Here is a 14,547-nt window from a genome sequence, read left to right as displayed (position 1 = left end):
CCCGTCCCATTCAGATGTAATTCCCCACTCATTGTGAAATGCTGACCTGACACATTCAGACCGGACACTACACCCAAACAAGCCCAGGACCCGCCCCAGCATCTGATCTGACACATTCAAGCCAGACACTAGACCCAAACAAGCCCAGGACCCGCCCCAGCATCTGATCTGACACATTCAGGCCAGACACTAGACCCAAACAAGCCCAGTGCTCGCCCCAGCATCTGATCTGACACATTCAGGCCAGACACTAGACCCAAACAAGCCCAGTGCTCGCCCCAGCATCTGATCTGACACATTCAGGCCGGGCACTAGACCCAAACAAGACCAGGACTCGCCCCAGCATCTGATCTGACACATTCAGGCCGGGCACTAGACCCAAACAAGACCAGGACTCGCCCCAGCGTCTGATCTGACACATTCCGGCCTGACACTAGACCCAAACCAGCCCCAGCGTCTGATATGACACATTCCGGCCGGACACTAGACCCAAACAAGCCCAGGACTCGCCCCAGCGTCCAATCTGACGCATTCAGGCCGGACACTAGACCCAAACAAGCCCAGGACTCACCTCAGCGTCTGATCTGACACATTCAGGCCGGATACTAGACCCAAACAAGCCCCAGTGTCTGATCTGACACATTCAGGCTGGACACAAGACCAAAACAAGCCCAGGACACACCCCAGTGTCTGATCTGACACATTCAGGCCAGACACCAGGGATGTGCTCACGAGTCATTACGAGTAGTTAGCTACTCGAATTTGTGATTTTAATGAGGCTTAATTGCCTCAGGAGTGTGGCTGGGAGAGAGGGGGTTATCACAGCCTCGCAGGCGACTCAGTACCGCACAAAGTGCGCAGTACTGAGTTGTGGAATGCGTCGCATTGGACGCATGTGAGGCTGTGACACGCATAGAAACGGCGGGCAGCTGGGTAATTAACCCCCTCTCTCCCAGCCACACACATGAGGCAATTAAGCCTCATTAGAATCACAAATTCAAGTAGCTAGCTACTCGTAATGACAGGTGAGCACATCCCTGCCGGACACGACCCAAACAAGTAGCAAGAGCAGTGGCTGAATAGAATACTGGTTAAGGGCTCTGCCTTTGACATGGGAGACCAGGGTTCGAATCCTGGCTAGGGTCAGTACCTATTCAGTAAGGAGTTCAAGGCAAGACTTTAACACTGCAGGGTGGCCTCCTGAGCGCGTCCCAGTGGCTGCAGCTCTTGAGCGCTTTGAGTCCGACAGGAGAAAAGCGCTATATAAATGTTCGGATTATTATTATTATTATTAAAAGTGTGAGACGCCCCAAATAGTAGCTAAAACTCACATTCCGAGGGTCTTACTCCAGTAGGAACCCTCCTGGCTAATGCACTTCCCACTCAGTGTGGTACTTAGTCACATATACTTGCGATCACTGCAACATTTGCTCGCTCTCGTCCCGACTAGTTTCGGCCTTCCGCCGTCATCAGGTATCCCGGAGTGGAAAGTGCATTAGCCAGGAGGGTTCCTACTGGAGTAGGACCCTCAAAATGTGAGTTTTATTTGCTTGTCTCTCTGGAAAAACTTCTATTTGAATAATTTGAAGATCTTTTCCACTGAGAGACCCCCCCCTTGTTGTTTGTCTTGTGCACCGAGCTGCACTCCTAGGTGCTTAAGGAACCTGTGTGGGATCTCTGGAGGTGGAAGAAAGATTTTGGTAGCATCTTGACGTGGACCACAGGAGCGCTGCTGGTTGACTGTTAGATACTAGACCCAAACAAGCACAGGGCTTGCCCAGTGTCAGATCTGACACATTCAGGCCGGACACTTAAGGCCCATACACACACGTCTGATTTTTGCGAACGACGGGTCGTTTGAACGTCCCGTTCATTCGTTCGCATGCCAAATCGGGCGTGTGTGCAGCCTATCGTTCGGGTGATAAGACTGGTTTTGAGCGATCCGCCCAGCAGATCGCTCAGGACCAGTCTTATCACCCGAACGATAGTCTGTACACACGCCCGATTTGGCATGCGAACGACGGGACGTTCAAACGACCCCTCATTCGCAAAGATCAGATGTGTGTATGGGCCTTTATGCTACATACACCATTTTGAATGCAACTTTTGTTTTTTCAATAGGAAGAGGGTCATGTGACATCAAACTTATTGGGAATTTCACAAGAAATGCAGTGGATAGAAATTGTGTTAGTGTCTGGTGAACACAGTAGCCAGGTCATTGCAGATTTCAAAATGGCCACCTTCAATATTTACCTTCCAGGCTCAGTATCGGCTCTCCACTCGGAGATAAGTGGAAATAGCCGATCACTGTCAGGCAGCTCTACTGCGCAGGCGCGAGTCTCCTGCACCTGCGCAGTAGGGCAGACCAGTCAGAGATCGGCTATTTCCACCTATCTCCATGCAGAGAGCCGCAACCGGGCCCCGCTGGAGCCAGGAAGGTAAATAAATGTAGCTTGTCGAGTCTGTATTGCCGGAAACTTTGTGGGAGCCAGCACTGGACTGCCTGCAGCTACAGGGGAGGGGGAAGCCTCATTGGGACCCTGAGGCTTCCCCCTACCAAGGTGAGTACCCCCCAGGGGAACTTTTTTTTGTTACAGGTTCTCTTTAAGGAAGACCCAGGTGTGTGTAAAACTTATTTTCACTTCTATCAGGTTCACTTTAAGCTGCAGTCTCAATTTACAGAGCACAACATGCAGACAGGATGGATGTACAATACATGGCGCCCCCACCTGGGGACACAACTCATGACCGCTCTATCACAGCTGTAAAATGAAAGAAATGGAAACAGACTTTAGGCAAACTCCCCTTCCTCCTCCAGCTTTATTGATAGTTTAAAATTACATTTCTATTTTTTTCCAGGACTTCAGTTTCTTTTACCATCTGACTTTTAAAAACTGATTACAAGCAAAATGAAACAAACAGTTGTCTAAAGTGATATAGTATACAAAAATAACATCTTGATTTCTGTGAAAGCATTTCTCTGCAGCTCCTGAATCGCTTACTTAGCTGAATTCATGGATGCATGTTCTGGGTTTTTAATTTCATTATTTCCATGAAAAGGAACGAAAAAAAAAAAAAAGTTATTCCAGACCTTTCTGTCACCTGTATCTCCGATAACGATCTCGGTGGCCGCTTGCGCCAGGGTGTGTGGGCCGCGGCCACGCGCAGACATTGACGTGATACTCCGCCCTAGCCGGATACAGATGTGTTTTGATGTTAAGAACAGCTGAGGTCAGACAATGAGACCGTCACAAAAATAAACATTAGCTGAAGTTTTCACAATACTCTCCCGAGAAGCAGACTCCTCCCCTCACGCAGGCGCTACCGTTACCCTGAGAAGGATCTGCTGGTCTGACTCAACTCTTCCCATCATTTATCCCACAACTCGCCAGTGGCACGGAAAGGGGGTTCTTTAACAAAGCATTATACATAACACCTCTACCAAACTAAACATAAACATTTTTTTTTTGTAGTTAAATGCAGGAAGTCGTTTTTGTTTCCACCCTTTCCTCCTTTTGCACGTCAAGTAAAGCTCACTGGCCTGGGACTAGCTCTATCTGCCAACCTTTGGCCAGTGAAGAGGATTCAGAGAAAATAATACAACCATCAATCAGAAAAAGGAGGGGCGACAAAGGAGATTTAAGCTGTGGCTTCGATGGTGCACTCCCGAGCGAGGTGCCCTGACTCCCCGCAGCGGTAACAGTTGACTTCACTGGTCTTGCTGCAGTTGATAGCTACGTGGCCAGTCTCACCGCACCTGAAACAAGCAGAGCTATGATTACACAGAGGGGAAGCTGGCGTTTCTCAGAGCACTCAATGATAGCATATGGCAGCCAGGTCTCACCTGTAGCACTTGACTTTGGTGCAGTCTTTCTGGATGTGACCGAACTCCCCACAGGAATAACATTTCTGCTCGTCGGCATGGTCGCAGTCGCGGGCCAGGTGACCAGGCTTGCCGCAGTTGTAGCAGCACTGCTCCCTCTCCTTCCTGGGCTCCTTGCAATCCTTGGCAATGTGGCCACCTCTGCCGCAGTTATAGCAAGCTGAGCACACAAGGAATAAGAATACATGTTAAAATCAAACATTGACTGAATCAAAAATCAACAGCTGACAAATACTGAACATAAGCTAGCCGCATCGCCGCTTCCCTATCCCGACATGAAGGACTTTCCAACCTTACTGGCCAATTCATAACTTAGTTTGGCTTTTATGTCCCACCTGAAGTAATCAGTTACTTCCCTTTGTAGTGGGAATTGTGCGGATGGTCCAGAGCCATCCCAGATACTTGCAGAGCCCACAGACCTTCACGTTCTGGCCATACTCCCAGCTATCGTGGAGCACATCCACACTGGGCATGTGTGAGCAGGTTCTGAACATGCCCAGTAGAACAAAGCTGCTCATGCATGGCTTTTGCCCCTGAGCTCTTCATTCTACTGGGCATGCCCAGACTTTACACTTGAGCACAACCAGTGCGGATGCACTCAGCCACATGCAGCCTGAAGAAGCCCGAGCAATTCACATCAGTGTAGAGGGACCGTGCGCCGGAATGGAGGCCGGTCAGAGGATCCAGGAAACACTTCAGATTGCCCAGAGGCGTCACACCACTCTGGTAACCGCTAACCTTTCTGCTTCAGGCGTAATTTATGTTCTGTATGGCTCCCTGCACACTAATCCAATTTTTACATCAGATTTTGATTTTTAATCGTTACTGCACGCTGCGTTTTTTGATCCGGTTCTCTGAAGATTGCATTCAGGGAAAAAAAAAAAAAAAAAAAAAAAAAAAAAAAAAAAAAAAAAAAAAAAAAAATCGGAAACAGAATCGCAAAACGGATTTGCAGTGTGCAGGAAGCCTTAGACTAAATTCCTTTCAGATCTTCAACTAAGGGACCATCAAAACGCTAATGCATGGCACACACCATGCAATTTCCCAAAAGATGGGGGGGTCAAATAGATATTTTCTGATAAGTCTGCTCTCATTTCCAATTGTTTTTTTTCTTGATTTTGTGTACAACTAATTGGAAAATCTGACGGAAAATTGCATTGTGTGTACCAGGCATAAGCCCAGATTTTGTGCTGGGAAATGGCATGGAGTGTACCAGGCATAACAGACTGGAGGAAATCACAACGCCATGGGCACAGCTGGTATCTGCACATTGCTGGCTGTCGCTGAACATCTGACAGATCTGCGTATGTTGCTCTGCTAGGCAACGCTGCTGTGTCTGTCCCTCGACAGATACAATCATAACACCACATCACTGGGGATTACACCACAAGTCAGCAGGGACAGGACTGAGGCACTGAGCTATTATTACGCACCTGGACTTCTAAGCACAAAATACTGCCAGCCTGCTTGTCATTCTCATCCAATACAGAGTACAAAGGATCAGATATTCATCTAATATGAAGACCTGAAGCCCATCACACAATACTAGATGCTTCCCACAGGAAGACTCCAACAAAACGGAAAAAAAAGGCCAAATGTTTTCATTGAGTGAGAAAGGGGTTCCCAGCGCAGAGCGACGCAGACAGATGAGGAGGATTGTGGGTAAAGATGGAGCGCTGGGGCGGGTTCACACTACAAGCGCTTCTCTTAGCACCAGCAACTTCTAAAGCTCTTGCTAATACAATCCTCTGGGTGATTTCAGATAAAATCCCATTGCTGAAGTGTGAACATACACACAGCATTACATTAGCAAGAGCTTTCCAAGTCGCTGGTGCTTAGAAAAGCCCCCGTAGTGTGAACCCGCCCTGACTGACATTTCCTGCAGCTTTGTACTGCTGCAAACAGAGAAAGGCTTATGGCAGATCTGGTACAATATGCAGAGAGACTGGCGGAGGAATGTAATGTTCCCTTACAGGTAGTCCCCAGTTAATTAACAAGAAAGGGACTGTAGGTTCATTCTTAACCTGAATATGCTCTTAAAAGTCAGAACTCTGTTATCTCTGTCAGGACAGCATTATATTGTTAGAGGGCCTGTAACGAATATATTATACATCACTGACTGCTGCTAAAACTCAGGACCATCAGCATGGAAGAGAAGGGGGTGGGGGGCGAATATATCTGTCACTAGAGATGCGGTGAACTATTCGCCCAGCGAACATCTCTGGGGCTTTTACTACTTCCAGGTCGCACTGACCCGGAGTAGTACGCCTGCGCTGCCCACAGAGCGCGACCTAAATCGCACTCCTGTTGCCGGGCACTCTCTGCGCATGAGCGTGACATCGTTCATGACGTCACGCTCATGCGCAGAGTGCCCGGCAACAAAAGCGCGATCTAGGACGCGCTCCGCCGGGCAGCGCAGGCGTACTACTCCGGGTCAGTGCGACCTGGAAGTAGTAAAAGCCCCAGAGATTTGGAGATGTTCGCCGGCGAACGGTTCGGGAACCGTTAGCCACATCTCTACCTGTCCTGATGGCTACAGCTCCCCCCCCCCCCCCCTTCATACCCCCGGATCTTACCTAAATGCCATTCCAGCAGCCTCTTACAGGTCGCCGGAGTCGGGCAGTACTGTGCAGGTGCTGGCCGGGCTGCACATGTACTACAGAGTGCACCAGTGGCCGGGAGAGCTCCGTGCATGCGTGATGTCATATACATGTGCAGAGTGCTCCCAGACACGGGTGCACGCTGTATGGCACGCAGTCCGGCCTGCGCAGTAGTGCCCGACTCCGGCAACCCAGATGAGCCTGCTGGAGTGGCATTTAGGTCAGAAAGGGATCTATCTGATGATCATATCTGCTGCCCCATCTGCCAATGTATGGGCACTGTGAAACTATTCCATTCACAAATACTCTGACAGGGAGGGTTCTCTTGCACAATGCCTGGATGGAGAAAGCTGGAGCTCCCGGCAGTGACTGCCCTGCAGCACTCACCATCCTCCTGCAGGTCACAATCCTTAGCAAGGTGGCCAGACTCTCCACAACGGTAACAAATGTCTGGAAGAGATGAAGAAATAAATTGGAACCCTATATTGGAGGAAAAGAAAAAAAGTATATTAATAAAACTGCAAAAGCATTCAATGTTAATCAGGAAAAAACAAAAAGCAAGGGCAGGGGCAGCCAAAGCAATGCATGCCGGTCACTGGAAACACTACCTCTGGAAGAGTTAAATCCTCCACGGCCACGCCCCCTGCCACCTCGGCCACGTGCTCCTCCTCCTCCTCCACCACCACCTCCGGTGGGGCACTCCCTAGCCCAGTGACCGGACCGGCCACACTTGAAGCACTCGTTGCTGCTCATGGTTTACAGGTTCGGTTCTGAAGAGAGAAATATAGACAAGAGTCATACAAATGTGTACAGGGAAGCACTGATAACTGCTTCATGTATACCAGAAGTGACATTAACCCGGAACTCCACCCACAATGCTTCATGTATACCAGACGTAACAGTAACACGGAACTCCACCCAAAATCCCTTATGTATACCAGAAGTGACATTAACACCGAAACTCCACCCACAACGCTTCATGTATACCAGAAGTGACATTAATCTGGAACTCCACCCACAATGCTTCATGTATACCAGAAGTGACATTAACGTGGAACTCCACCCACAACGCTTCATGTATACCAGAAGTGACATTAACACCAAAACTCCACCCACAATGCTTCATGTATACCAGACATGGCATTAACCCAGAACTCCACCCACAATGCTTCATGTATACCAGAAGTGATATTAACCCAGAACTCCACCCACAATGCTTCATGCGTTTGTATGAAGAGTGGTAATATACACGGTAAGGTGCCCCCAGTTATCACACTAGCATGGCTCCTGGGGTTTGTCCAGCCCTGGCTGAGGGTGTGTAGTGGTAATACATTGTAAGGTGCCCCCAGTTATCACACTAGCATGGCTCCTGGGGTATCTCCAGCCCTGGCTGAGGGGTGTGTAGTGGTAATATACACTGTAAGGTGCCCCCAGTTATCACACTAGCATGGCTCCTGGGGTATCTCCAGCCCTGGCTGAGGGTGTGTAGTGGTAATATACACTGTAAGGTGCCCCCAGTTATCACACTAGCATGGCTCCTGGGGTATCTCCAGCCCTGGCTGAGGGGTGTGTAGTGGTAATATACACGGTAAGGTGCCCCCAGTTACACACTAGCATGGCTCCTGGGGTATCTCCAGCCCTGGCTGAGGGGTGTGTAGTGGTAATATACACGGTAAGGTGCCCCCAGTTATCACACTAGCATGGCTCCTGCGGTTTCTCCAGCCCTGGCTGAGGGTGTGTAGTGGTAATATACACTGTAAGGTGCCCCCAGTTATCACACTAGCATGGCTCCTGGGGTTTCTCCAGCCCTGGCTGAGGGGTGTGTAGTGGTAATATACACTGTAAGGTGCCCCCAGTTATCACACTAGCATGGCTCCTGGGGTTTCTCCAGCCCTGGCTGAGGGTGTGTAGTGGTAATATACACTGTAAGGTGCCCCCAGTTATCACACTAGCATGGCTCCTGGGGTATCTCCAGCCCTGGCTGAGGGGTGTGTAGTGGTAATATACACTGTAAGGTGCCCCCAGTTATCACACTAGCATGGCTCCTGGGGTTTCTCCAGCCCTGGCTGAGGGTGTGTAGTGGTAATATACACTGTAAGGTGCCCCCAGTTATCACACTAGCATGGCTCCTGGGGTTTCTCCAGCCCTGGCTGAGGGGTGTGTAGTGGTAATATACACTGTAAGGTGCCCCCAGTTATCACACTAGCATGGCTCCTGGGGTTTCTCCAGCCCTGGCTGAGGGTGTGTAGTGGTAATATACACTGTAAGGTGCCCCCAGTTATCACACTAGCATGGCTCCTGGGGTATCTCCAGCCCTGGCTGAGGGTGTGTAGTGGTAATATACACGGTAAGGTGCCCCCAGTTATCACACTAGCATGGCTCCTGGGGTATCTCCAGCCCTGGCTGAGGGTGTGTAGTGGTAATATACACTGTAAGGTGCCCCCAGTTATCACACTAGCATGGCTCCTGGGGTATCTCCAGCCCTGGCTGAGGGGTGTGTAGTGGTAATATACACTGTAAGGTGCCCCCAGTTATCACACTAGCATGGCTCCTGGGGTTTCTCCAGCCCTGGCTGAGGGGTGTGTAGTGGTAATATACACGGTAAGGTGCCCCCAGTTATCACACTAGCATGGCTCCTGGGGTATCTCCAGCCCTGGCTGAGGGGTGTGTAGTGGTAATATACACGGTAAGGTGCCCCTAGTTATCACACAAGCATGGCTCCTGGGGTTTCTCCAGCCCTGGCTGAGGGGTGTGTAGTGGTAATATACACTGTAAGGTGCCCCCAGTTATCACACAAGCATGGCTCCTGGGGTTTCTCCAGCCCTGGCTCAGGCCCTCCTGACTGGGTGGCAGACAGGGGAGGCTTGTGGTGCTGTATGGCAGATGTCACACTAAACCTTATATAGCAGATGAGGGGAGGCCTGAAGCAGGTGCAGGTTACAGAATTGCTCCAGCATCCACGTGGCTGCAGCCTCTGCACGCTTTAGGAGAGTATCTTCCTTGTGTTTCTAACTTTAGATCAGCAGCATGCTGGGGGCTGTCCGCTCCCAGACCTGACCTGCTGCCTGCAGAGTTCAAACCAGCAGACTATGGATGCCTTAAAGCACGTTTACACGCTGGAGCAGATAGTAATATGCATTCAATGGCAAAGCTGAGAGCAGAGCAAATATGTGCACTCCCAGCTAGTGACTGTCATATGACAATGATCACAGGCACGTCATCTAACAACAACAGAAACTGGCTGAAGGAAGCGACACGAGTATAGATAGTAAATAAAAAATAATGCAGCTGTAATTTGGAGCTCTGGTGGTCTCCTCTCCCAGCTCCATATAATGCTGGTTCTGTATTTTATACAGGATAGACGGCTGCGCTTCCTGAAGCCACTGATCCTCCAGCAATGGACACTTCTGGTCAGTGGCGTCAATCTTACTGCAGTAAAGTTTCTCACCTTGTCCTGATTATGAGAGAGTTCCTCCGCAACCCCTAATTTGTATCGGCACATGTGGTGAGAACTGCCAGTCTGCAGAGGATTAGCTGAGAATGCTGCATGTGCTACAGACACACCCACTATCTCCTCCTGCAATAAAACCTACAGAAATGAACATCTACAGAACAACCTGCAATTAGCAGTCATGTGGCCTGGCAGCTCCACTCCAGCCTCCTCTGCTACAGGCAGAACTGCTGCTCATCTCCTAAAGCCATGTACACACGGCAGACAAATGACTAAACCACCCAAATGACAGATCTCCCCTGCTGGACAACAATTGTTTCAGAGTATGTGTGCGCAAGTCCTGTGGAACGCCATTTCCCCATGCAGCATTCACACGATAATCGTTTGAAATATTGGTGTGTGGAGAGCGTCATTTGAGCTTGTTTGGTGTGGCGCAGGACTGATCTATATTGGCTGCATGGCTCCACGTTCACGAATACAGTACCTGCAGGGGACATGAGATTGGACACCATAGCCATGACACAAGTACATTAGGCAGGAGCAGCCAATAAGAATAAAGCTGAAAGGACTGTTTTGGTTCGAGGCGTTTCGTAGGTCTGTGCCACTTCCTCAGCCAGTGTTCTCCCCAGGCTCTATTACCCAGGTGCTCCATCCTGCTAGTTTTGGTGAGCACCCGCCTGTCATTGACTCACCTCCTCCTCTGCTGTAAGAAGAGCTGTGCAGAAAAGCACCAGCCCTGCATTTTCTCCTCTCTCCCCACCGGGCTACTTTTTCATGCCACTCGGCTGGAAAAAAATGTGTGTGGCGAGCACTGCTTAGGTATAGTTCTGAATGAACTTAGTTTTTTTTTTACTAAATCTACAGAGCCGTTTTCAATACTAGAAGCACTACAAGGTGGTGGGGTGATTAATTCTGTCCAATATCCGCTGGTGGAAGGCAATAGACCAAGTATAATAACTACAGATATATATTGAACATCTCCCACTTACTGTATGCCTAGCACAGAAAGTCACTGATCTTCACCAGGATTCAGCACTGTGCATAAATCTGGCAGCTTATTACAGGGATTCGCAGCACAGTGACCAGCAACCACCTCAGCAACCCACACCTACACATGGAACACCTACCACCATTTCTCAACAGGAAACCCTGAATGTATGGGGCACGTGATTCACACAAGTCTCTAGGGGACACAGTGCTGATATAGATTCAGAACCTCCTGTGTATAAAGTGTAATACAGGCAGACATACTGGAGTATGGGGCAACAGGAGTGCGGAGATATCAGTGATGGCGATGGGGCACCCGCACATAGGCTCCACCCTGAGGCCACCATTGGGATTGCTCTGGGCTACAAAACTAATTATTTTGTGTCTATGGAGTTTAGAAAAGATGCTTTATCACCAAGTGTTTAGCCTCACACATACCACAGACTATATGTCCACTGATCATATGTGATCCCTTCGGGTGACATTCTAGAACACGCACCCGTGCCACCAACATCTGCAGCGCTTACAATGAGATGCTAATACTGTACATGCAAATTGTATGCATCTCGCAACTAGGCCAGTGAAATGCATGCCCTGCCAATTTAGATCAACTTAATTCTGAGCAGCGCAGGGTTCTCCCCAGAAATTTTTTCCAGCCGGGTGGGCGACATGAGAGAATGCAGGGCCAGGGCTTCCGTGAGCAATTATGCTTACAGAATAGGAGGAGGTGAGCTAATGACAGCCGGGTGCTCATCAAAACTAGCCGGGTGGAGCACCTGGCTAAAAGAGCCTGGGGAGAACACTGCAATCCATTCTGCATGCAAGCCGAAATGACTGCATCCCACCGACTAGATCTAGTCAGGATGATCACAGAGGAGCAGCCATTGACAGTAGACCACTTAAAACCGAGCCAATTACACTCAAATTACAGCATCTGTCGCATGCGCACCAAGAGAAGCCAGCACCCCATTCATCAACCCAAATAATTAACAATCCAACATATCAGATAAACCCCACCCCCAACATGTTTACCCCTCCTTCCCTCACCAGCACACAGGTGGCTGAAGCAGGGGAGCAGCAGACCCTCTGACCCCCCCCCCCCCACACACACACAGGAGGCAGCAGCAGAGGAGAGGACCCCAGGAATACCCCAACTCTCCCTGCACACAGGAGGCGGAGTTGGTATGGTTTAGGTTAGCCACTGAGAAAATCCATGGTGAGATTCCGCTAATGTGATTGGTTTGAGAGCACCGGCCAGAACATTCTAAGTTTCAGATAGGTTGTAGTAATTATAACAGCTCAAGTTGAAGAGGGTGTTGGTGTTGCGATTGAAGAACTCTTCTCTATAGACTTTCTCACTTGGTCATTCCACTATCTTACCTTCCCAGGAGGCTGCAGCAGGGGATTCAACGCTAGTCTACCGAGCAGGAAACGCAGGAAACATAGGGAACAGCCATCCAATCACAGCACCCTCTACGGCACAAAGCACTGCGATTGGCTGAATAGTGTGGGCATAATTTATAGTATAATACAGCTCACTACTCAGTACAGGCACCACTCAAAATTCAAATGTAATAGCAACAGAGCCTTGTAACATAAAGCCCTTTTCCTCCAATGCAGATGTTTCAGGGTCCTGCTTGCACAATACAGTACACCACCTCTATACCCAACCAGAAGCCAGTCACCACCATGGCATGGAGGAGTACTGTGATCTGCAAGAGGGACCTGGAAACATCTGCAGAGAAGGAAACAGACCTCATATTGCTGCTGTTACATCTGAATCTTAGTGCCGCCTGTACTATTGTTAAAATGAGCAGGAGGAGCACCAAGAGCAAGGGGAGGTATATATGTGGTGCACATCAGATATTGTGTATAATAGTTTACTATAACCTATCTAAAACTGTCCACCTAATCACGTTACTGGAATTTCCCTATGAGGTTTCCTGCTGGGGCACCTAAACTAGTGTTGGGGATCTCTCTCCCGAGTACATTTGAAATCGGCGCTGGTAGACTTGGGCGCAGGATACAGCGGTATATGGCTGATCCTACTTCTGCACAAGTCCGGGCCGTGCTAATTACTATTTCCCCTCCAGGCCGCCATGGATAGTGGGGGAATGAAATAATTCGGCTTCCAGCTATTACTGGAGGCCGAATTGTGATTTTTAAGCAACCTCGGCTGAGTAACCGACGTTACTGAGCGCCGCTATAGACTGATCCGCATTATAGTCTATGGCAGCCCCCAAATCTAGCAGCGCCGAAAAGCACTGCCCCCCCCCCTCCCCAAGGAGCCTGCAGCAGGGGAAGTGATCCTACCACAGAGGAGGCTGCAGGTTGGGGGTGATCCCTGGATTCCCCATGCAGGAGGGAGGCAGATCCCAGGATTAACCCAAACATGAGGCTCAAGGCTTCCCCACACTTCAGGCACACCAGAGCAGATCCCAGGATCCCCCCTGCAGGAGGGAGTCGGGTCCGAGGATCCCATCCCCCAGGAGAGAATCAGATCCGACAACCCCCCCAGGAGGGAGGCAGATCCCGGGATTCCCCCTACAGGAGGGAGGCAGATCCCAGGATCCCATCCCCCAGGAGAGAATCAGATCCGACAACCCCCCCCCCAGGAGGGAGGCAGATCCCGGGATTCCCCCTGCAGGAGGAAGGCAGATCCCAGGATCCCATCCCCCAGGAGAGAATCAGATCCGACAACCCCCCCAGAAGGGAGGCAGATCCCGGGATTCCCCCTGCAGGAGGAAGGCAGATCCCAGGATCCTATCCCCCAGGAAAGAGGCAGATCCGACAATATCCCCCCCCCCCCCACACAGCAGGGAGGCAGATCCCAGGATTAACCCAAACATGAGGCCCAAGGAGGGAGGAGCCCAGGATTCCCCTCACACTCCAGGCACACGGGAGGGGGAGGCAGATCCTGGGCCAGAGAATGGGGCCCTGGGAAGGATAAAACTCCCGATTCCCCCCATGCCAGTCTCTCCAGGCGGGCTGAGGAGGGAAAATATTCCAAGGCGGTGGCGCCCCCTGATCCCGCCAGCCCCGGGCCGCGGCCTAGAAAGCCTCGTGTATGATCCCGCCCACAGGAGGACGCCAGACTTCCCCCATACAGGAGGCCGCAGCGGATCCCCCACACTCCGGACACGCAGCAGCTCCCGGGCTTCCCGCCATACAGGAGGCCGCAGGCGGATCCCCGGGCTTCCCCCGCACAGCAGGCCGCGGATCCCCCCCCCTATATCAGGCGCGGTATGTGATTATAGCGGCCCTGTGCAGCTCCCCGGCCCTCCTCCCCCCCGGGCCCCGCTCACCGTCCGCTCGCTGCTCCTCTCCTCTCGGCTGCGCCACACGCGGTTTGCACACGACCCCAAAATGCCCGTCCAGCTGCGCACGGCGCTCCCAGCCCGCCAGCCAATCACAGCGCAGAGCGCGCAGCCACTGCCTCACTCCCGGCCAATGGCTGCGCTCCCCGCGCGCCTCAGCCACGCCCCCTCACCAGTCAGGTTAGGCTGCTGCTCGCCTAGCGGGCGGTACCACTGCGGCCCCAGGCGGGGGGGATGGGCGTCACGTGGGCGGGGCGGGGAGACGCTCACATGCCCGGGGATCCCCAGCGAGCGGGGCCGGGAGCTTCC

General features: G+C 51.0%; 1 protein-coding gene across 4 annotated transcripts; it reads right to left on the bottom strand.

Moving 5' to 3' along the window:
• Positions 1-2,790: 2,790 nt before the first annotated feature.
• CNBP (CCHC-type zinc finger nucleic acid binding protein) lies at positions 2,791-14,340 on the bottom strand. 4 transcript variants are annotated; one of them, XM_068251813.1, is made up of 5 exons: positions 14,227-14,340; positions 7,092-7,253; positions 6,871-6,933; positions 3,845-4,043; positions 2,791-3,772 (listed from the first exon to the last, which is right to left on the bottom strand). In XM_068251813.1, the coding sequence occupies exons 2-5, from the start codon at positions 7,234-7,236 to the stop codon at positions 3,640-3,642; spliced, it is 540 nt and encodes a 179-aa protein (XP_068107914.1). In that variant the 5' UTR covers positions 7,237-7,253; positions 14,227-14,340; the 3' UTR covers positions 2,791-3,639. The 4 variants fall into 4 exon arrangements, with proteins under 4 accessions (XP_068107914.1, XP_068107915.1, XP_068107912.1 ...); XM_068251814.1 differs by having other exon boundaries at positions 2,791-3,757; positions 14,227-14,336; XM_068251811.1 differs by having other exon boundaries at positions 6,871-6,963; positions 14,227-14,335.
• Positions 14,341-14,547: the final 207 nt, after the last annotated feature.

Source organism: Hyperolius riggenbachi, chromosome 9 (assembly GCF_040937935.1).
Source record: "Hyperolius riggenbachi isolate aHypRig1 chromosome 9, aHypRig1.pri, whole genome shotgun sequence".
Classification (NCBI taxonomy): Eukaryota; Metazoa; Chordata; class Amphibia; order Anura; family Hyperoliidae; genus Hyperolius; species Hyperolius riggenbachi.
Note: the sequence above shows the minus strand (reverse complement) of the source record. Positions and strands in the feature narration are given on the sequence as shown.

What these genes read in the sequence shown, in the direction of transcription:
- CNBP (XM_068251811.1), bottom strand. Translation starts at nt 7,236, where the DNA reads ATGAGCAGCAACGAGTGCTTCAAGTGTGGCCGGTCCGGTCACTGGGCT. An exon ending in AGGATTTAACTCTTCCAGAG is followed by an intron (nt 6,964 to 7,091) that starts GTAGTGTTTCCA and finishes CCTCCAATATAG; the next exon opens with GGTTCCAATTTATTTCTTCA. An exon ending in ACCAAAGTCAAGTGCTACAG is followed by an intron (nt 3,773 to 3,844) that starts GTGAGACCTGGC and finishes GTGTAATCATAG; the next exon opens with CTCTGCTTGTTTCAGGTGCG.